At 35.5% G+C, this 22,273-nt stretch overlaps 1 protein-coding gene across 1 annotated transcript; it reads right to left on the minus strand.

The window, feature by feature from the left end:
• Window positions 1–6,056: 6,056 nt before the first annotated feature.
• Window positions 6,057–20,223, minus strand: txnrd3 (thioredoxin reductase 3). The gene is made up of 16 exons (XM_007253309.4): window positions 19,774–20,223; window positions 16,462–16,522; window positions 14,119–14,228; window positions 13,059–13,166; window positions 12,711–12,783; window positions 12,488–12,607; window positions 12,054–12,196; window positions 11,673–11,788; window positions 10,802–11,027; window positions 10,117–10,209; window positions 9,955–10,031; window positions 9,055–9,211; window positions 8,792–8,899; window positions 8,588–8,683; window positions 7,688–7,822; window positions 6,057–7,563 (listed from the first exon to the last, which is right to left on the minus strand). Exons 1-16 carry the CDS (start codon window positions 19,888–19,890, stop codon window positions 7,501–7,503), a joined length of 1,803 nt encoding a protein of 600 aa, XP_007253371.2. The 5' UTR covers window positions 19,891–20,223; the 3' UTR covers window positions 6,057–7,500.
• Between the last annotated feature and the right edge of the window lie 2,050 nt (window positions 20,224–22,273).

Below are 22,273 nucleotides of genomic sequence, written 5' to 3' on the forward strand. Positions count from 1 at the left end.
TTAACCCCTCAGTGACCGCAGAGCTGAGCTGGAGGAACCATAGGAGTTTAATCTCAGCTTCACTTTAGCGCCTCCTTCTGTTCTGTCTCATATTCTTTACAGTGCCAGTCTGTAAAACGTTCTCATATTCTTTACAGTGCCAATCTGTAAAATGTTCTCATATTCTTTACAGTACCAGTCAAACGTTTAGACACACCTCTTGATATTTAATGTTTTCTTACATTGTAAACTTAATATTAAAGACTATATTAAAGCTATACAGGAACACATTTTATTTACATAAATATTCTGCACTTAACCATAATATATTTTACTTTAGATTTTCCTAAGCAGCACATTTATCTTTAAGGCAGATCTGCTCACTCTTGGTATTTTATTCTGTGTTCATGAGGTAGAGTAACCTGGAATAGTTTTCTCAGCATCTTGAAGGAGTCCCTGGAGATGCTGAACAATAGTTGCTGCTTTTTCGTCAAGCTGTGAAGCTCCAGCTCATCTCAAATCACCTCAAATCATCTTAGTTAATCAGGTTTTGGTCAATGTAGAGGACAAAACTTTTTTTTTCTATTTACTATGTAATTTCATATACAGCTCTGGAAAAATTAAGAGACCACTTCAGTTTCTGAATCAGTTTCTCTGTTTTTGCTATTTATAGCTATATGTTTGCATAAGATGAACATTGTTTTATTCTATAAACTACGGACAACATTTCTCCCAAACTCCAAATAAAAAAATTGTCCTTTAGAGCATTTTTTTTGCAGAAAATCAGAAAAGGCTGAAATAACAAAAAAGTTCAGAAATCAGTATTTGGTGGAATAACAATGGTTTAATTACAGCTTTCATGCACCTTGGCATGCTCTCCTCCACCAGTTTTACACACTGCTTTTGGCTAACTTTATTCCACTCCTGATGCAAAAATTCAAGCAGTTCAGCTTGGTTTGATGGCTTGTGATCATCCATCTTCCTCTTGATTATATTCTAGAGGTTTTCAATTAAAAGAAAAAAAATAAAAGAAACGCATCATTTTTAAGTGGTCTCTTATTTTTTCCTGTGTGTCCCTTAATTGTTTTGATGTCTTTAATATTAATCTACCACATAGAAAATGAATTAAATAAAGAAATAAAGAAAAGTGTTAAATGAGAAGGTGTGTCTAAACATTTGGCTGAGTACTATATTGTTTATCATATTGCCCATTTTTAATTCTCCACTGAGCAGGTAGAAACCCTTTGTAGTCCTTTTGTTTTACTGCAGAGTGTATTATACTCCTTTTGTTGGCAGCGTCTGTAGTGCTTTGTATTTGGACACTCCTTATTTTTGAGTCAATCTTTCTTTTATTATAGACCAAGAATGCTGTAGAAAAAAAAAATAGGAATAGAACATGGTATGGCAAAGTGGGCGTGAACAGAGTACTGTATTTGCAGAGATAAGAAGGATAAACAAAAGACCACTGCATTTCTGATTGGACTGTGCGATATGTGCACAGGATGTTCAGTAAGCTCTGTGTTAACATTTCCTCTGTGTGTGTGTGTGTGTGTGTGTGCACGCGCTGTGAACATTTGGCTAATTCCGACTCTTGAGAAGATTAGGTCACTGAGCTGCACGAGTCCAGCTGCCTTCTTTTTTCCTCTCCGTCTCTTTAAACACAGACTTTCTTTTCTTTTCTCAATGAACACTTTGGTTTAATCTCTTTCCTTTTTATATATAATCTTCACATTTGATCTTCTAGTAACATTTCATTTTAACAAAAAAAAACAAAAACAATGTTTTTTCTCAATAAAATAATTGAGGCATTTTGACAAATATCCATATATTGACCATCTTTAACTTTTGGGATTTTCTTTTTTTTGTTCTTTTTACTTAAAAATAAACTTCAGCACTGTCATTAAAGGAAATTGCATTTGAATAATTAAGAGATTTTTTGATAAAAAAGTGTGTAGAGTATACAGTGCAGGATGTTTGAAATAGTAGTATTTTAAATGCAAAAAAAAAAAAAGTTAAATTAAAACTTTTTGTTAATAAATAATTTAGTGATTACACTTAAAGCTCAAAATCTCTATAATACATGTCCACTAATAAATAACTTGTAAAACGTTTAAACAGGTGTTTAACTTTATACATTTAGAATTACTGGTACCACTTTAAAATAATTAATATAAGGGTCTATAAATGGTTTACAATTAGTTTATTGATGGTTACTAATTAGGTTGTAAATGCCTTACAAATCATTAATAATCAGTTATAACACATACATAGAAAGGGCAACAATGGCCTGTTGTTTATAAATGACTAAAGGAGTTAGTGGTGGAATGATTAAACCTGGGAGTTAAATGGTTAAACTGATGTTGACTGAGACTGAGAATATGGAGATGAAGAAGCAAGCTGAGTTAGATGGAGAAGACAAAGTAAGTTGAGTATCTTACAATATCTGAAGTTTAACAATACAACAACAAAAGATGGCTGTGGGTTCACTATTTGGCAAACAACAGGTCATTGTTGCCCTTTCTATGTATGAGTTATAACTGATTATTAATTATTTTTAAGGCATTTACAACCTAATTAGTAACCATTAATAAACTAATTGTAAACCATTTATAAACCCTTTATAAAGGTAGTCTTATTTTAAAGTGGAACCGAATTACTTTATAATAATTTAGTAATGTTTTCATTTACAGAGAAGTGTTTATGTGCCTGTGTGCCTAGTGCCTGTGTTTATGACATAAGTGTTATTTGTATTTGTGGATCACAATGTGAAGTTTGTTCACATAAAAGGATTTCTTGAATCCACACTAATTGTGGGAGATTATATAAGTAGCATTTGCTTCTTTATTATTAATCTGTTGCTGTGAATGTCTTTGTAAATCTTTACATTTCATGATACAGTATTTTACCATATCTCCCAGCTCTAGATGCCATTTAAAGTTCTTCCTTTATTAGAAGGGGTGTCTATAAACATGTGGTTATACAGTGCAAAACACAGATTGCAGGGCTCCTCACTTTACATGATGGTATAATATCTAATGCTTTTTCATTTCAAACCCTACACTACTAATCTGCATCAGCAGGTGGCAATAGAGGATCAGTTATGATCAGTTGGAGGACTGAGCAGCAGTGGAATTCTTCAGGTTATCCCTAATTCCAGTGAAAAGGGAAGTTTTAAAGAATAGAACTCCAGGAAAACTCTAGAAATGCATCCTCCTTAATAATAATAATCACTGTATGTCTTTTAACATACATAACGTTTTACATTCAAACTGCAGCAATTTTAGTGTAGATATTTGAAATTGTGAGTTTTTACATGTAGTCTTATATTAACAGTCTATTGTGAAGCTCATGGGAAAACTATTGTGAAGGACATTTTAATAACTGTTCTATACTGTTGCATATCTCAACTGCCTTTACACTAAAGATAAATAGAGTAAGGCTGTATGTTTATTTTATCAGTGAATAGGATAATCCTCATTTTTGGCAAGGCTGGACACTGGTTTTGCAGTGTCATTGTGATACATCCTGATGATTTCATGAATGAAGAGTCCAGAGATCCAGAGACTAGAAGATTTATTGCAGTACCATGTTGTATATATGCCTGGAGAAGGTGAAGTCAGAACACCTTGCTCACAGTGACCACACATTAATCCCTATCGAATGAGGGTGGAGTGGGCAAGGACAAAGAACACATGGCACATGAAGAGGAGCTACAATATTATCTCTTTTCCAATTATAATTATTAACATAACCATCATACACACCCATGAGCTGAGTGCCTGTAAGAAGGTATGGCAGGTTCAGGTTGAGGGTGGAGGGAGAGAAGGAGGTAGATAAGATGTACAGGATAGAAATGTCTGACATCACTGTTCACACAAGGCCTGACATGAGTTTTCATGAATGTTTAAGAAATTTGTACAGATTTGAATAGTTCAGATCTGAGTCACCAAACGCCTGTCCTTGAATCACCAGGAATTACAGGGACGTTTGACACACAATACACAATTAGCCTTTATCAGAATGGAAAACACCTTGTTCACACCCACACACGGTCTACTCAGTGCAAGGCAAGGGCCAAAAAATAAAAAGCACCAAAACTACAGCATGCAAAAAGCTGTGATGCACCACATATGATAAAATAGTCTTTATTCTTGATTAACATTAACATGATAATGCACACACTTCATGGAAATCTGGAAACTTTACTGAGATTTATTTTTAAACGCAAATTAATAGTTTTACCACAGTTGGCCCCAGCTTTCTTTCTTGATTCACTCTTTTCACAGCACCTAGTGATACATTAGTGGTTTTGTTTATTGATGTAAACAAACTGATGTCACTACTTTTGAGGTCAGAAGGAGGATAATTTTCATTTATGATGAAATATGGAAAAAAGAAATAATAACTAACTCACTCTTCAGCTTGTGTGTGTGAGTGTTGTCATGATGAGCAAGCTTGCGTTAAAATAAAATAATGTATAATTAATCCCTTAGCATCTCTATTCCCACAGTGGAGCACACTTAGAACACACACACACACACACACACACACACATACATACACTGATATTGTTGAACACGTGCCCAGAGGGGTGGGCAGTGATGTTTAAGAACGGGGTCTATTACGACACAATATACAAGAACATCTGACCCCACCACCACACTAAGTATCACAGTAACCACTTGACAACACCATGGCAGTCACCTGAGATGCCACAGTAGCTGCCCAGCAACCATCTAACATCGTTCTAGCTTCCACTAAACAATTACAACACCCTAGCAACACTAATACCATCAGAAAACCTTAGCAACCATCTGGCAACCGTCTTGCCCATGCACAAACCAATCAACTAAGTTTTACAAGAGTACCCAACCCAAAACAGCTTTACCCTAACTTTAGATCATTTCAGTTTATAATCATTAATGAAGCTCTAACTAAAGGCACAGAACATATTTATTTAAAACACATTAATAAGCAAACGGCCAGTATTGGAGATTAAAAAAATAATAATAATAAATCACATCAACTATCTTTGCTTTTTACACACACTGGGATTGTTGTGACTATGCCTTTAGTTTATGAATAACTAAAAAAAATTAAAACCTTACCTTCAAATTTATTGTGATTTATTTATTTTTAGATAAAACAAAATTAAAACACAAACCTGCTATATGTTACTGTAACAGTTACAAGTCCTATCATCTTTTTGGCATCTATCTAGCCATGCTTCACCCCCATAAAGGACAGAAACACAAGATGTTACACCCACACTCACTTCACAAACACAAAGCTTCACACCAGTCAATCCTCCTCTGATCTTCAGGCCTGTGAACATGGTCACAATTAACCCATTGAATAAAAGCAGATTAAAAGCAGGCATTATATTATTAGACTGCCAGGTTTCCTCTGATGTGCATTAATGAGCAGAGCTCTACTTCACAGGGACAGGTGTGTGCTGCTTTGTTACTGTCCTGGAATCAAATAAAGTGCTTTCAATCCTGGGAGGATAATTAGATGTACATCAATGTGCATTTATTATCAGAAAAAGGCTTGATCTGTTTAGCACGGACATATTCATCTAAATAGACGTTCCCCAGTCTGTGAAAACAAGCCTGAAATTAAACAAGTACTAGATCTACATCATTTCCAAATACAAAAATAAAACTATATTACAACATGGATGCAGAATGAGCCAGATCATATCGTTGTAGGTAAAATTATGTAGTTTCAGGAACAGCTGATAAGAATTAACCGTTGTGCACTTCCACTTTTCTTTGGTGCCAGACGGAAGCAGAAACACTGCATTACTTCACAATTTTCTCTTCTGCTGTGGGTTAAATCCTAAATTTCATCATACCTGTGTCTTTGATTTCCCCCCAAGCTCTTTTATTAGTTCAATTTTAGTCAGTCAGCCATGCTTTTCCTTTTTCCATTTCCAGTCTTTTATACCAAAGCTTTAAATAATTGGGTAAATAATTGGTGAAACAGAATTTTCACAGATAAGTCATGTATACACACAATGCAAACAGACCTGACATTTTAAGTATGCCATTTACAAATACTCATTCTGCAAAAGATAAGGTAGCTTACGCAACTTTATTAAAGTTCTTTCAATTACTCAGAAAACAGTGATCCCTTGCAAAGGCTTGTTTGTATATACATACAGCACATCAGCAGGATCTTAGACCTAATAAAGTCCATAGGAACCAGAGTCTACAACATGTATACTTTAAAAAGCAGGTAAATAGAGAGATTAAACAGATACAAACAGCATTTGTTTATGACTCAAACTGAAATAGTAACATTCATGTGACAAATCAGAAAACAAGTGCATTGATAGGCATCACAAACCAGGGGTGTTGGAGATTAAATATATAAATACCTGTTATTAGTATGTCTGAATATGTACTGAGTTTTTACAAGTTTTTATGAGTTGTACAAGTTTTTTTTTATATATATCTACATGCACATTTGGTTTGAACTTTGGTAGAATGAGACCTATCTTTTCCTTATTGTATACTGGTTGTTCTTAAAACTGCTTCTTAAAATAGTCCAAGCCTGGAATGTGATAAGTGCTGAGAAATAATGATTGAGTAAGTGCGGTATATGTAATGATGTAACGCACAGGCAGAGAAATGTACATCATCATTACACAAAAAAAAAAGTCTGGGTCTGAATTTTCTGGTTCAGAGATTGTAAGGTAGCACACATGGCGTCTAACGCCAAATAGGTAAAAGGTCATCTGCACAAAAAGGAGGCAAGTCCTGGATCTTTATTAAAAGGACCAACATCTAACTGTCAGCACTATATTATTTCGGAGAAAGAGCTGGTAGAAACCCTGGTTGTGAGCCTGCATTTGAGTATGCTGGACTGGAGAAAGTGTGTGTGGACGATAAATGGTTACCTCTTATAGTCTAAGCAGAGAACATCAGCTTTAGCCCACCTTAGCATTTAGGTTAAGAGCTAAAACATCACATAGCACTTAGAGTATGGATGCTTGTATAAGTTTGAGTGTGTTTCAAAGAAAAACATCCACTCCCAGTGCATTTCTGACTCAGACTCTGAGGATTTGGAGCAGCAGAGTAACCCCGCTGTTTAACAGACTGTCCTATAGTGTTCTGCTTCTCACTCTCTCTCTTTTCAGCAGCAGGGCCAAGCCTGATCCTGAGTAGCCACTGTCTGACAGTCCCCCTAGAGTCAGTCACTAAATCCACTCACTCCAAGAGAGGAAGAATTAAGTGTACTTAAATCTAAAAGATCAGACATAGGCTTTTCAAGAACAGAGTGGACACAGGCTACTTTAATTATTATTTTTTTTTTTTACATATATTTTGAAGCTAATGACTCAAACTTTCAAGCTCTTTTTGAGATTGAAGAGTTGCCAATTGGTTATTTTGGTGTCCAATATATTTAAAAGAGAGAGAAAATGCAAGAGAGCTTATAAAACTGGTCAAAGGATGGTGGAGACCAGTGTAGTTTACACAGTTTTAGGACAGCCTGTTAAACGAGCAGGGTTTAACCTCAGCATCCAGCCTGAGTGATGTCACCACCTGACCGCTTGGTCACCTCCATTGTGGTGAAGATCTGAGGAAAGAGAGAGAGAGGGGGAAAAAAAAGGAATTAAGATACTACATGCATCGATTGCACATCAATCAACTTCAAAATATAAATTATAGTTTTATTTTATTTGTTTAAGAGCCACACTCACCTCAGCGCAGGTGGGGTGTATCCCAATGGTATTATCCAGCTGTTCCTTGGTGACCCCACACTTCATAGCAGCACCAAAGCCCTGAGTGACCTCCCCGGCGTTGGGGCCCAAATAATGGAAACCAATCACACGGTTCTACACATACAATAAAACTATGATTACTGCTGGTGCCTCAGAGGCTACAGTACAATATTGTCTTTTTATTAAGGCTATGTTTGTCAACCTTACCAATAATAGCAACGAAATAAATCAATAATACTTGACAACTGCCATATTGAAGCATAACTTTGTGCGGAGACTAAATGTACAATACAGACCAATAAAATACACAATCGAAGCAGCTCAACAGCCAGACATATTTAACTAATATTTCTAGAATATTTTAAGAAATTTAAATTCTCCATTCATTTTAATTCCAAACCCAGATATAGCTATAACCCAGTAACATTGAGCTCACTCTGTTGGTGGCCATGTTTTAATCTTTGCACCAGGAGTGGCATAAAGTTATCCAAAAGCAGTGTGTAAGACTGGTGGAGGAGAACATGCCAAGATGCATGAAAACTGTAATTACAATCCAGGGCTATATATCGCCTATTTAGCCATACTGATTTCATACTGAACTCTTAAAACTTGCATTATTTGAGGTCTGAAAGCTCTGCATCTTTTTTGTTATTTCAGCCATTTCTCATTTTCTGCAAATAAATCCTCTAAATGACAATTTTTATGTGAAATGTGTGCGTAGTTTATAGAATAAGCAACAACAATGTTTATTTTACTCAAACATATACATATAAATAGCAAAATCAGAGAAACTGATTCGGAAACTGAAGTGGTCTCTTAATGTTTTCCAGAGCTGTATATATTTAAATATATGGGGAAAAAAAGCATTAGATAACTTACATCGTCTAACTTGTTGCAAATTATCTTTGCGTAGCATCTGTTGTTGTCCCTATTGGGTATGGTGTACTCCAGAGGCCAAAACAGACTGTGATAAACCTAAACACACACATGTAAACAATTATTACATTATAAAGCCATCAAACACCAATAAGAACCACCACAGAGGACATAAAATAATAATAAATAAATACATTTAAAACATACCTCCAGGTTTTCCTGTCCATATAGTTCTACAGCCCTTTCCTCTGGGTGACCACAGCTGCCATACTCCAATGGGGTGAACACAGTGGTGGGAACATTCACATAGTCACACTGAGAAAGTAAAATTCACAACACATAGATAAAGTGAAGCAACTTCAGTAGGAGTCTTCTAAGATTGCTAGATGTAGTAAAAATTATTTAAAAAAATAGGTTTGGCATATTTACAATGGCAGATTAATGATTAAATTACATGTTGTTACAATCACCTTCAGAGATGCTCCTGCATAGAGCCTGCGAGCCAGCAGTTTCCCAGCCTGAATAGCCACAGGTGTCAGTTCCCACTTGCCCTCCAGGATGTCTCCGATAGCATAGATGTGTGGAATGTTGGTCTGTTCCTCATCGTTTACTGGGATCTTCCCATTCCTTGAAAGACCAGAAGTGTCAGAGTTCACACAAAAGAAAAAAAAATAAATAAACAACTGACATTCCTAAATAAATGCAACAGTCATAATAGTATGTGTTTGTGTGGGCTGAGATCATTGCAAATCTATTATGAATAAGCTGAAAGGAGTCACTGATCACAAGAACATTACACTGCTTAAAGCCAGCTGCAATTTTTAAAGATGTTTCTACAACAGGTGAGCGTTTCTGTGATCAGTAACATATCGCACGCATATGCGTGAACCAGTGGACTCAGACTTACAGTGGGATCATATGGAGTCATATGACTTGTTTCACATGAGGCCTAAGGTCCTATTTGAGTAGTCACCACAGATTATGAAGCCCTAGCGGACTGCCTGGAAATGTCAGAGTCTTACACTTAAAGCTATATCTGTGGGTGGTTTGTTTTTTAAGGAAATTACTCGTTTCCTACCACCCCACCCAATTTAAACAATTTAAAGAAATTACTTCAACAATCTATCCACAATATATGGCACACTGTCCACCCCCTCACATGGACACACACACCACAACAATATTGCTGAATCACAGTGACTGGAAAATGAGGGAAGTTGGGTGAACCCATCAGTTCTTCACACTCCTTTACAAATCCTTCTATTCATTGAGACAGATTCATTTATTTAGCTGGTAACTGGGGCTAAAATATAACAGCATGGTCAATAAGGAAAAGGAACAAAAATGGGTGCAAATAGGAAGAGACGTACTTTGGATTGACCTTCACACCAGCCTGATCAAGTCCGATCTTTTCTGTGCAGGCATCACGACCAACAGCTATCAACACCTAAAAAAAAGAACAGATAGAATAAAACATACAGCTATGTATGCAGAAATAATAATAGTAATATAGATTAAGGACTTTAACTTACAGTGTTGTATTCTCCTTCAAAGATCTCATCAGTTTCTGTTGACTTGGCAGTTACTTTCAATCTGCCAGGAGTACCAGCTTCAAGCTCTTCCACCTTAAATGAACAAATCATTTATTTAAACCAGGGTTCATACACGTTTCAACCAATAAATTACTATGATATTTTTATGGCTTTTCCATGCCTTCAAGGCAACTTTTCATGACCATACAATTTTTAAAACATCAGTGCAGACATGGACATTAAAACTACTAATTAAAAATCAACTAAAACTATGAATAAAATTTATATAATAATAATAATAATAATAATAATAATAAAGTAGGTCTAAAATGAATCTGATAAAAATTGACACAATCTTTAATAATAAAACTTGTGTAAGATCTTGAGAGCTCCATTGTGAAGGGCTAAATTACTTAATTAACTGAGCTGACGTATTTGTTCGCTCAAAATTTATTTTCTATAAACTGAAACAGATTTGTAGACCAGATTTCCATGACTTACAAAAAAAAAATCCTTTTTTCTTTTATATATTAGCTACGCTTTATATTTACAATACAAATTTATATTTAGCAGACTCATTAAAGCACACTGCCTCTAGAAAAGTATCTCAAATATATTACATAAATATGACTGAAGAATTTATAAGCATTCAGAGCTTCTCACTTCCTTGTACACACTCACACACCTTAACAGGAACAAATTTCCGGAGGAATTTGACCCCATGTGTCTCCATGTGGTCTCCTGCACGGTTGGCCATGTCCTGGTCGAAGCCTCTCAGCAGAATGGAGCGTACCATTATGGTGACATCTAGCCCCAGACCAGCCAGGAACCCGCCGCACTCAAGAGCAACGTATGATGCTCCGATCACTAGTGTCTTACCAGGACAATAGGGTAAGGAGAACAGGTCATCACTAGAGAGAACGAGAGTGACAATCACAGTTTAGGTCATAAATCACACAAAGAAAAAGACAAGACAACAAAATCTGAATCCCAGCTTTGAACTCAAGCCCAAAGTCCTTTTTGTTTCTTTAATCAAATGAATCGTGCACAGAATGTAACTGACCCAGCTTATCAACTGAATTTCCACAGAAGCCTGACTTCTGCCACACTTCCTGGTTTACGGAACAATGAAAGCCATATCAGGTATACTTGAGCTTTTGCAACATCATGAAACATCCATCTTTTAAACGGCAGGCGAATCAGATAACACAAATTCTGTTACAACCACAAAACTAGGAATGAACCTAGAATAAAGCTTGTTGAGTCTTTCACACACCTTTTGAACTGCTTAAGGAGTACGCATCATCAAATATTTAAAAAAGAAAAGAAAAAGGAAAAAAAAAAAAAATAAATAAAAGTGTGCACCAAGCCCTTTTATGATCACCTGCAGTGTCTGGGGGCTCCCATAGCTTTTCTCCCCAGGGGCAATGCAGTTTAGCTAAGCTCTCGGATGAGATGTCCTGTTCTAAGCTGGGTTCTCCTGAGACAGCAGTTTATCTGCATGCGTATTTTGAGAGGCCGCCTGCAGTTTATGCCATTTAATGAGGAACATTCACCTGGTGATGCAGTACTCTTTATCTCCGGGGATGCCCAGGTAGCGCGGCCGCTCTCCAGTCGCCAGCACAAATTTGGCTGCTGTGTGAAATGTCTCCTTACCACGCCTATTTGTGGCCTGTCGGGGGCAACAAGCATTACATAAATCAATCAAATAAATGATTCAGCACTTTTGTTGCATAATAAAAATTATATGAGAAAAAAAGCATGTCAAAGCCTTAGAGGTAGCTTAGTATAGGAAGAACAGTAGAAAGCCTGTAAGTAACAACAGTTCTTACAGTTTGCAAATATAATCGTGTTATATAGTTGCATACTGAACTTTAATGAACATGACAAATACTATATTCAAGTGTGTTAAATTAAATAAAACATAAGGCATTAACCTTGATTTTGTGAGGCTCCACAAACTCTGCGTAAGAGTTGACATAGTTGACGTTCTTGTCTCGGAGACTCACTCTGTAACCCCAGTTCAAAGAACCAATGTAGTTATTCACTGCAGTCTTCATTGTCTCCCAGTTATGGCTCACTAGAAAGGGTTAGGACAATAAATTGTATTCATAAAAAAATAGAGATCACATAAAAGGTCAAAACTTTGAGTTGAGTACTGGTTGATACATGTTTTTTTTCCTTTAATGCTTGAGAGATAATCATTTGAAAGTAGACAATCATCCACCAAGTACTCTTAAAGTACTCTTAAACTATTAAATAACAATTTGTACATAAAAGTTACTATTTAATGTTTCAAGCTAGTTTTGCCAAAGGACTGCAAGAGAATTATTGCCTTCCCATTTCAAATAATCTTGGCACTCAATCTCACCTTGCTCACTGAACTCCCAGCCAAATTTACGAGCATCTTGCAAGGCCGTACCCATTAGTGCAGTCTGGTGCATTAATTTCTTTGGAATACAGCCTACGTTCACACAAGTGCCACCCAGACCTATGCACAAAAAAGTTACACACTGAAATTCAAATGGTTCAAATGGTTAAAAAGAGACTTCACCCGTTTTAGCTTTTAATCACCTTTGACCATCAGTACTTACCCCAGGTAGTGCCCTTAGGTGTGGGGACAACATAATCCAGAACCATGACCTTCTTCCCCAAATTTGCTGCTTCCTAAGAAAAAAAATCATATTATAAGCAATTTAAAGAAGAATATTAAATTAGCCAACAGATTAGACACATGGTCAAAGCTTGGATCAGTCATTTTCCTTTTTTTTTGGCACTCTTCATAACGAATACTAACAGAAAAAATGACTGACAATGTTTTAAAAACATTTATTAAATATAAGAAGACTGTAATAACAGCCTACATAACTCAATAAAAGGGTACTTTAGTGAACTCGGTGAGAGTAATATTTAAGTGCATGCAAGTTGAGGAAGATCATTACCTTTGAGCAGGCCAGGCCTCCGGAGCCTCCTCCTATGACAATCAGGTCATAATCGTACACCTCGCTCTTGTCTCCCAGCAGCTGCTGGAGCAGGCCATCTTTATGTGCCTGTTACCATGACAACCAGGGAAATAATTACCATAGGCACAAAAACACAGTGATAAGAGGTAATCATAATAAGGGTACTCATGTATCATTCATTCAAATTACAAAGGTCTTTCTTCCCCATTACTACATAAAGTAGCATTTTAAAAGGGCACATATCTGCACTGCTGGCTAGCAAATTTGTAGGACAGAAAACTGCGACGAAAGGGATGGCATGTATATTGCTGGCTGCATAGAAAGTCGTTTTACTGTCACACCAATTAAAATTTAAAACGCCCATTTTAATCTTCGAGAGCATGTAGGAACAAGGGTTTATAGAACTGATTTTGCTTTTGTTTTGTGATTAGTAAGCAAATCCATCAAAAAGTAGGACTTGTAGATTAAACACATTTGTGCAACTTTAATTATGTTCATAATTAACACTGTTCTGCTGTCTTATCAGCTAAATCATTTAGCATAAATCATTTGGAACATGTGACACCTTCAAAACATTTAGACAGACACAAGGCCCTTATTTATCAACATCTTCAAGAATTTGTTCTTAAAAGGTCTTAACAAAATGTCGATATCCAATTTGTGATGTGATGCTTTTCCACTGCAGAATTTTTCGCAGTTCTGCTTTTATAATGACATAGCTTCGCCCAAATAAACTGAACAAATGGCAAAATAAAAAAAAAAACATTGGGGAATGCCAGAATTGGGAGTTAAAGGAAAAGCATTTCTTTTGGTGAATGAGCCCCAAATATGAACAAGAAGAAAAAAAAAGTTCAGCCCCATCAACAAATGGCTAAAACCTAGTGATAGAGTCATGAATGGAATTACTACACAGTACTATATTTTTTTAACCAAGAAAATAAATTCTAGATGTTTTAACACCAAGCACACATATAATGCATTCGGAAGAATGAAGAATTTCTTTTTTTTTATGTTTTAAGGTTTTATTACAAGCCACTACCTTTATGGTGTTATCACAGCCACCGACATGGGTCTTGTTGACGAAGACGTTAGGGACGGTTTTCTGTCCAGTCATCTCCATCAGCAGATCCTGGAAGTTGGAGCCATTCTCTACAACAGATGCCAGATACTCGTTTGATACAGCCGCTCGTGTTACTGTGGTTCATTCAGTTTCTCTGGAACATGGCTATTGTAATGCCAAAAGTGAGCAAGACACCAGTACTGGCATCGTCTGACAAACTGGGTCAGATCCCAGACAGGTTCACTGATACAACCGTAAAAAGAACATCTTGTCTTTCCTACCCTTACCTTTATTGTATAAAAAAAAGATCAACAACCCTCAATATGTTTTAGTGAAATAGCAATACACAAACATGGTATGGTGAAATCTTAAATTAAGTATTAAATTACAAGACTTTTGAAAAAAATTTAATAGTAGTTATCTAACTGTGTAGGGAAGATATACATTTTAATAGTAAACATAATTCATAAGTCTATGACTAAATGAACTACACTGGATTATGTTGTGTGAGACGATGAAAGAGGCATCATGCTGCTCCTTTAGTTATATTATTTAAACAGCATATTCTGGCAATTCTTTAGTTTTTAAACAATCAATACATGCATATTTTTGTTTTTTATTAAAATGCACACAAAAGGCAACAATATGATAATTTGTTTCCATAGCTTGTATAAAGCAGTTTGGAACATATCCATCCATTATTTTATCATTATTTTTTTTTTTTTTTACAATATATGTGCACTTCTTACTTTGAGCTCAAGGAATCAAACACAAATCAAAAAGTTTAAATGGAATAGGATATGCTGAAGGCAAACTTACACTGCTAAATTGCTTTGGTCACCACAGCATTGGTATATTAGTACGCATAAATGTACATCATGCATGTCCACACAGGTCAATTACAGTTGAGGTTCACTTAAATGCAAATATCAATAGGTTTAACTTAATTAGATTAAGTTATAAGTATTACATTCTTTAAATATGACTGCCTGGTTAAACACTACACCAGTCAAAGCTCAGTCTACAGTAGCAGGTCATGTTATTTGCAGCCCAGCAACCGGCAAGGACATGTATGTGCATAGAGATAATCAGAGACGATAAAGAACATAAAGCGAGAAAAAATTGTGGGAAAAGCAACATACAGAAGAAAACCACAAGAAACAGAGTGAGAGACAAAGTGGTGTGGAAGTAAAAGAAAGAATAATTGAGTTATATTAGAGTAGAGGAGAGAAAAAAAGGAAAAAGCAGTGGAGATGGAATGCTGCCTGCAGACTGCTGGAGAATGACTCAGCGAGTTTTGCATGGTCAACTATATAGCAGCTGTACTCAGAGCTGACACAGGAGTGTGACTGGTTAAACATTAGCACACAGCCTGGCACAATGTTCACAAGACTCAGAACGTTCAGAGGTAATTTAGTCAATAGCCTCATCGCTGCATGATCATAAATACGCAGAGTCAAAGATTACTAGGGGTCAGAAAACTTAAGTGGTGGCTCTGAAGTGAGTAAAGACTACTTCTGCAAGAAAAATAAATAAATAAATGCATTAATTAATTAACTAAATGAAAGGTAAATATAAAACCATGAACACCACAAATAACCACACTGAATACATAATATTAGAACTTATTTTTCAGTTTTCTTTGCTGGGGCTGTTATGTAATCGTGCCTTACATATGTAGAATTGCATCCAGAGGCAAGATTTGATCAAGCAAGGCAAGCACGGTTTAACAAAAGAAACACACCCAACTGTTGCAAAGCAACTCTTGTGTCAAGCACCTTTCAGATCATAAGCAGACCGTGTCTGAGTCAATAGTGGCAAAGAGTCAAGGAAACAACAACAAAAAAAAAAAAAAAAAAAAAAAAGAAGGAAAAGGAAAAGAAATGACAGCTGAGCATAAACTTCAAAGACTACAGCTAAACCAAGTTAAGAAGCGAAGACAAGACTTACATTAATAAGCAGAGAATAAATGTTAAACTATAAACTTTGTTATTGTACATTTAAAGCTACTTATTACATGAAGTTGACACTACTGATCTTTTACACAATAGCAGTAAATACTACTGTACATCAACTGTGGAATAACTACTTTAGTATTTGGCTGTATCTGAGACACACTCACTCAAACAACACTGTAGTATTTCAATAAAAACTTCTCATATCAAGGCAAAGATGTCGAGCAATGCGTTAATTTAAGGCTCCAACTATTTATCATCAGCTTAGACGGAGTCATTATTTCAATGTTTTACTTTATCTGCTGCACTTTATCACAACTTATGTGTTTGCATGGAAAGAAGAAATGTTAATTAAAATCATCCTTACCCATCAAATCCAGTTCAATGATGTTACATTCCACATTCAAATCATTAAATAGCTCTTTTACCTGAAATAAGAAAGAAAAAAAAATCGTCAGCTGAAACCTGTTATGACAATGTTTTACAATTTTAATTAACTTAAAAAGGGTCAGGTACATTAATATTAAAATATCATTACTGGGGCTGAACTTTGAACACTGAAACGGCTCAATCAGTGGAAAAGATAAGTGGCCTATTCAGTACGAACTGAACTGAACTGAAGTGACCAAATAGGTCAGCACAATGAATTAGCAAAAATCTTTAACTAATGTTGAACTTCTTTTAAAAGGTCTATGGTTATGGCCTTAAGCTACCTGCTTATGTAATTGATACCCTGGTCTTCAGTTTTCCTCCCGTTTTTTTAACACCAATGTTTCCCAACCAAGTTTATAGGAGCACATGAGTTCATAGTCTACATATATTAGGTCAGTTTCATCATCCAAAACCTGGGAAAAATGTCTTCTCTTTATAGCTTGGTTTATCAGGACTGAGAGGTAAAAAAAGGCAAATATTAAGACAAGAATCCTCAGGCTTTAAAGCACCACTTTCCTTTATTCTCCCTGTATAGTGTACAGAACTCCCATTTCCAGCATGCTTTAACAAACTAATCAGAAATTGCTTTAAATCCTAAGCTAAAGATGGGTTTGTGCAGGGCAGAGTTAAGTCTAGGATCAATGCTCCAGAGCACCAAATTTGATTTAATTAAAATCAACATGAAGTTAAACCTGCACAGAGAGAAACACAGACGTCAAAACATTTTCTCTACACATTATACATTACACACTGTTATTTTGTGATTTCAACTAGAGCTGGGCAACACAACAATATTTTGCCATATCCTGATTCATTTGCCATTGTGATAAATAATGCACATCTCTGTTTCTAACACACACTGAACAACTGCACACTTGATTACAAAAAGTGTAACTAGTCCTGTTTGATGAAGTGTAGCCGACTTTGAATAAAAAAAAAAATCACTGTATTTAAAGCAGCAGTCCTCAATATTTGTTCTTTTAAATTGAAAGTAGTACTGTTCCAGAGTGGGCATTTATAATGATTTGCATCTGCAACCGTTCCTGCAACACCACATTTATTCATTTAAAAAACAGGGTGTCTAGTAGGTTTGACTACACCAATGAATGGACCATGTTCAAGACGGCTTAGCTAACACCACATTTCATTTTTGACTTGATCAGAACTTGCTTTTCTATTGACCTCCGATACTAAATTTACTTAGGCGGTCAAGAAAAATAAGATCATAAGAGAACAACTTTTGCTATTTTAATAAAGTTAATCCAAAAAGAACCCATAGTGTCTTATGTTACAGACTGTTTAAAAGCTATGTAAAATTCCTTACAGCACTCTGTGGCCTTTACATGAAGTTCCTAAGAAACATATACTAAACACCCTGAAAGCATCATAGGACAGTGTGTGAATCTGTGTTTATTCATATAACCTTATTTACAGAATGTAACAATGCTGGGTTAATCCTCGAGATGAAACGTGCTCAATTTAAAAAAGTGTGTTCCAACCATTTAACCATTCAAATGCTCAAATTAATGTTTTACGTTCCATGTTTGAGTCCTTACATGATTTCTAGAGCAAAATGGTAACAGTTAGGAAACGGTTGTTGTGTCATTTATCATACATCATATTTTAACCAAAAACAGGTACAGAAAATATAGCTTAAGTAATTCATGACCTTATAGACTTTATCAGAAACTGGAAAATACAGTGCATAAAACTAGACAGCCCAGTTACTTGATTAACTGCTTGAATTCTTTATTGTAGCCCTTAAACACACAAAAAAATTGTCAGAACATTGTGCTAAATATTGTGTATTTGGGGTATGGGGTTAGACCCTCTGGACCTTAGTTTGCCACTGTTACTAGCTAGGTGAAGCTCATTAATGAAGGTGGTTAAGGAGAGGAATGGTTGTAAACAGACAAATATACTTCTTTACATTTTCTTGAACACAGAGCGTTATGCATATTTTAATGTGTGACCCACTTGTATGCATCTCTGTATTGGATGTAGATATCCCTTGTGAAAAGGAAGCATGGTTTACTTAGGAGCATTAAAAGTATGTTGAAATTAGGTCAAGAATACTAGGAGTATTTTTTTTTATTTAACATAATTTGTAAATAATTCAGGTTAAATATACTTTCTCTGTATTCGCATTTTAACAATTTTAAACGTTGTGTTGATAGAAAACATGTCTTGGCATTAAAAACTGATTAATTGCACTTTGTTGTACTTATTTAATCTAAGTATTACTTTTACAATATACTTTAAGTGTATGCTTAAATCTACAGATTTTATACAAAAAAAAAACACTCAAAAGCACAATCTAGAGCTTTTATGTAGGTTAGTATTTAAATATAGCTTAACTGAAATATAATTAAGTTGATCCAAAATATTACATTTGGTATGTATTCAAATACGTAATCACTTTTAATGTACTTTCCATGTTAAGTATACTTTTAAATAAAATACTTAAATGCATATACACTTTTCTTATATATAACCCTGGTCTTTAATCACTGTTTTTATGCATCTTGACATGTTCTCCTCCACCAGTCTTATACACTGCTTTTGGATAACTTTATGCCATTCCTGGTGCAAACAAATCAGGCTTGGTTTGATGGCTTGGGATCATCCATCTTCCTCTTGATTATATTTCAGAGGTTTTCAATTTGGTAAAATTAAAATAACTTAAAATTAAGTAATAATAAATATAATAAATAATAAAGTGGTCTCTTATTTTTTCCAGAACTGTATATAAACGTTTCTTTTTTCAAGGGATGCCTTTCTAAATTATATTAAAAATTAAATTATTTATTTTTTCATTTTTTTTTTACCTGAGAGCAACATCATGCCACAGAGGCTTAAAACTAAGCAACTTCGTTGTATAAACTGGATTTAGGCTGACACTCTATCTGAGCAATAAGTTAACTTAGTTACTTAACAGTTAGTTAGCTAGCTAGCTTTGCTAACCTAGCTAACATTAACTAGGTTAATCATAGACTGTATATAAAGACTTATATAAGACTTATATAAAGTCTATGAGGTTAATTAACAACCCTTTACACTGATTTCAGCATGACTATAGACTACACACTGAAAACACCTTCTCTTGTAAAACCTCTAAAATCTAACACACAACTTTATGTCTTACAGAACGAGAAATAAGGCGCCATTTCTCGTAAATTAGCTCAACAACCCAGTCTAGTCTAGCTAGTGTGAGAAACACCACATCTCCGCTTCCAGCACAACTCACCTTCGTGCAGTAGGGACAGTAGCTTTTACTAAACACCACGACCGAGTTGGTGTCAATCAGCTCCTGTATCCGAGCTTTAATCTGGTCCCGGCCGGCGTCGATCTCTACCGGCGGCATGATTATACCGGTAAAAGCGGCTAGTGTTTACTGGTTCACCAGAATCGGCGGGCTCTCGCTCTCTCTCAGCTACAGGGCTAGGTTAGGTTAGCACATTAGCCAGCAGCCGGTTAGCTAGAAGGCTAGCAAAGTTCTCCGAGAAACTCTCCGCGCGCAGAAACGAGCCGCTCTACGTCCAGATACGATCCCTGCAGTTCTTACCGCGTAAGTAAACTAAAGAGAAACAGAGTAAAAAACGGACTCGGGCGATACTGAGGTCTGAAACGCTATCGCCCGCCCGCATAACTCCGTGTCTCTGCTCAGCCCTGCGCCGGTATAAGAACCCCGCGGAATGTCTTGCGTAGTGACGTCCGACTCGCGAATGAATCGGTTCTTCTGAATCAGTTATTTCATTTCACACTCTGCTCTATCCCTTTCAGTCAGTGTAATGCTGTCCGTACACTACACGACTTTAAAAAGACTTTTAATAGATTCAAGTCTGACACCCTCTCACATCTTAAGACAAGTCACAGACTAGTCACAGGCTAAGATTTTGCAAAGGCTGGGGATCACTAACTGCAAGACTGCAACTAGATTCTTCCTGAGATTATTTCCCACCATGGATCTGGAGGACTTTACATACAATACATATTACATATTAGGTTACAATTAATGTGTATATAAATACTATTATTTATCAGAGACTCACAACTTTTTTTCCCCATCAACAGTTTATTTGTCTGCCACACTGTTAGTTCTCGATATTTTCGATATTTTCTAATAGAATACATTTTGTGTTTAGCTGCTATACATTTGCCTTTGTTTTAGATAGAATTAATGCAAAAAAGAACATCGTTCTTGCAAAATGTGTATTTATTAAACTTGTTTCTATCAAAACTGCACAATAAGTAGTGCAAAATAAAATAACTTTTAATATAATGACTTTAAAGTGCTATCTGTGTTTAAAATACTGTTCATATTAAAGTAAGAACCATATAAGGCATATTAACTGTAAAGTCTGTTTTTTAAACAGTCACGTAAAAGGGTCTTGCCTTCCGGTTTCCCGTAGCTCTCCTATTGGTTATTAACAATCACGTCACTATTCACACTATCCTAACCACTTTACACTAAACAATCGGGATTAAAAACGATTGCAACTCGACTCTATCAAGAGTCTCAAGAGTTTATCTCGAATCTGGAAACTTGTCGCTTGAAAATCGTTAGGTGTAAGGTCGACACAACATTTTAGGAGTTTAATTATCTGACTGTAGCTAAATTCGAAAATAGAAAATTGTGTATTCAGCCTTTGGCAAACCGAATTTTAAGAGAAATGAAAAGGTGAATCTTCTCTTGATTTTTTTTATATTTGTCAGTTTTTGCATCTTGTGACACAAATCTGATGGTATAATCCTTGGAAAATGCAAAAATGGAAAAATCAGAAAATAAAGAAAATATTCTTCTTTTTTTTATTTGTGTGAGGTGAAGAGATGAAAAAAATAAAATTGGAAAAATGGATGAAAACTTGCACTACATTAAAAACAACAAATAATAAGTTTGTACAATTTTCTATTTTTGCATTTAGCCTCAGTAATAAAAAAATAAAATCAATAATTTAGTTAATTGGATTTCATTTTTTGTCACTTAAGAAAACTATTCCAAGTGACTCTACCTCATGAAGACACTGATATTAAAATATCAAGAGTGTGCAGATCTGTCCTTAAAGCTAAATGTGGTACTTAGAAGAATCTAAAGTATAAAACATAATTTTTTTTTTATATATATATTTTTTTTTACAAAATAAACACTGAATGAGAAGTGGTGTGTTTAAACTTTTGACTGGTACTGTATTCATTTGTACTTTAAGTCTTTTAAATGTGATGTAATAGCCTGTTGTGTCCACATAGCAGTGGCTTATGTGTAATCCTCTATGTGTCATAGTTTTTAGATGTCAAGTTGTGAAACAAAAACAGAAGTAGCCAGCACACCACAAAATCAGCTCATAGGAATTGGTGTTCCTGGGGTTGTTGGCCACACCCCCACTTCTTAGTAACCCATCCATGACACAACTGCACAACAAACCATCCTCATTCTGTGACGTACACCCAGACACCTTGCTTCGCTTATTTCATCACATATTTCAGTGATTATAAAATGTTTTGTCTGTCTGTAACGATACAAGTAAAAGACAGCAAGGTTTCACCGTATCAACTAAGTGTATCTTCTTAATGTTTTCACCATCATTTATGTGTTTTACATAATTATTTGATTCTCTAAATAAAACAGATTCACATATTACCACAACAGTTTACAGAAACACACAGAGAAGTAGCTTTGGCTATTTGAGAAGGAGAGCATAAGGGGCCATAGATTCTCAGGGTGGGGGTGATGACTCTCCCTGTTCCCC

The sequence above is a fragment of the Astyanax mexicanus genome, chromosome 5, assembly GCF_023375975.1.
Source record: "Astyanax mexicanus isolate ESR-SI-001 chromosome 5, AstMex3_surface, whole genome shotgun sequence".
In the NCBI taxonomy this organism is placed as follows: Eukaryota; Metazoa; Chordata; class Actinopteri; order Characiformes; family Acestrorhamphidae; genus Astyanax; species Astyanax mexicanus.

What these genes read in the sequence shown, in the direction of transcription:
- txnrd3 (XM_007253309.4), bottom strand. Translation starts at nt 19,890, where the DNA reads ATGCCGCCGGTAGAGATCGACGCCGGCCGGGACCAGATTAAAGCTCGG. An exon ending in TTGAAGGAGAATACAACACT is followed by an intron (nt 10,032 to 10,116) that starts GTAAGTTAAAGT and finishes TCTTTTTTTTAG; the next exon opens with GTGTTGATAGCTGTTGGTCG. An exon ending in TTTGCAACAAGTTAGACGAT is followed by an intron (nt 7,823 to 8,587) that starts GTAAGTTATCTA and finishes TTGTATGTGTAG; the next exon opens with AACCGTGTGATTGGTTTCCA.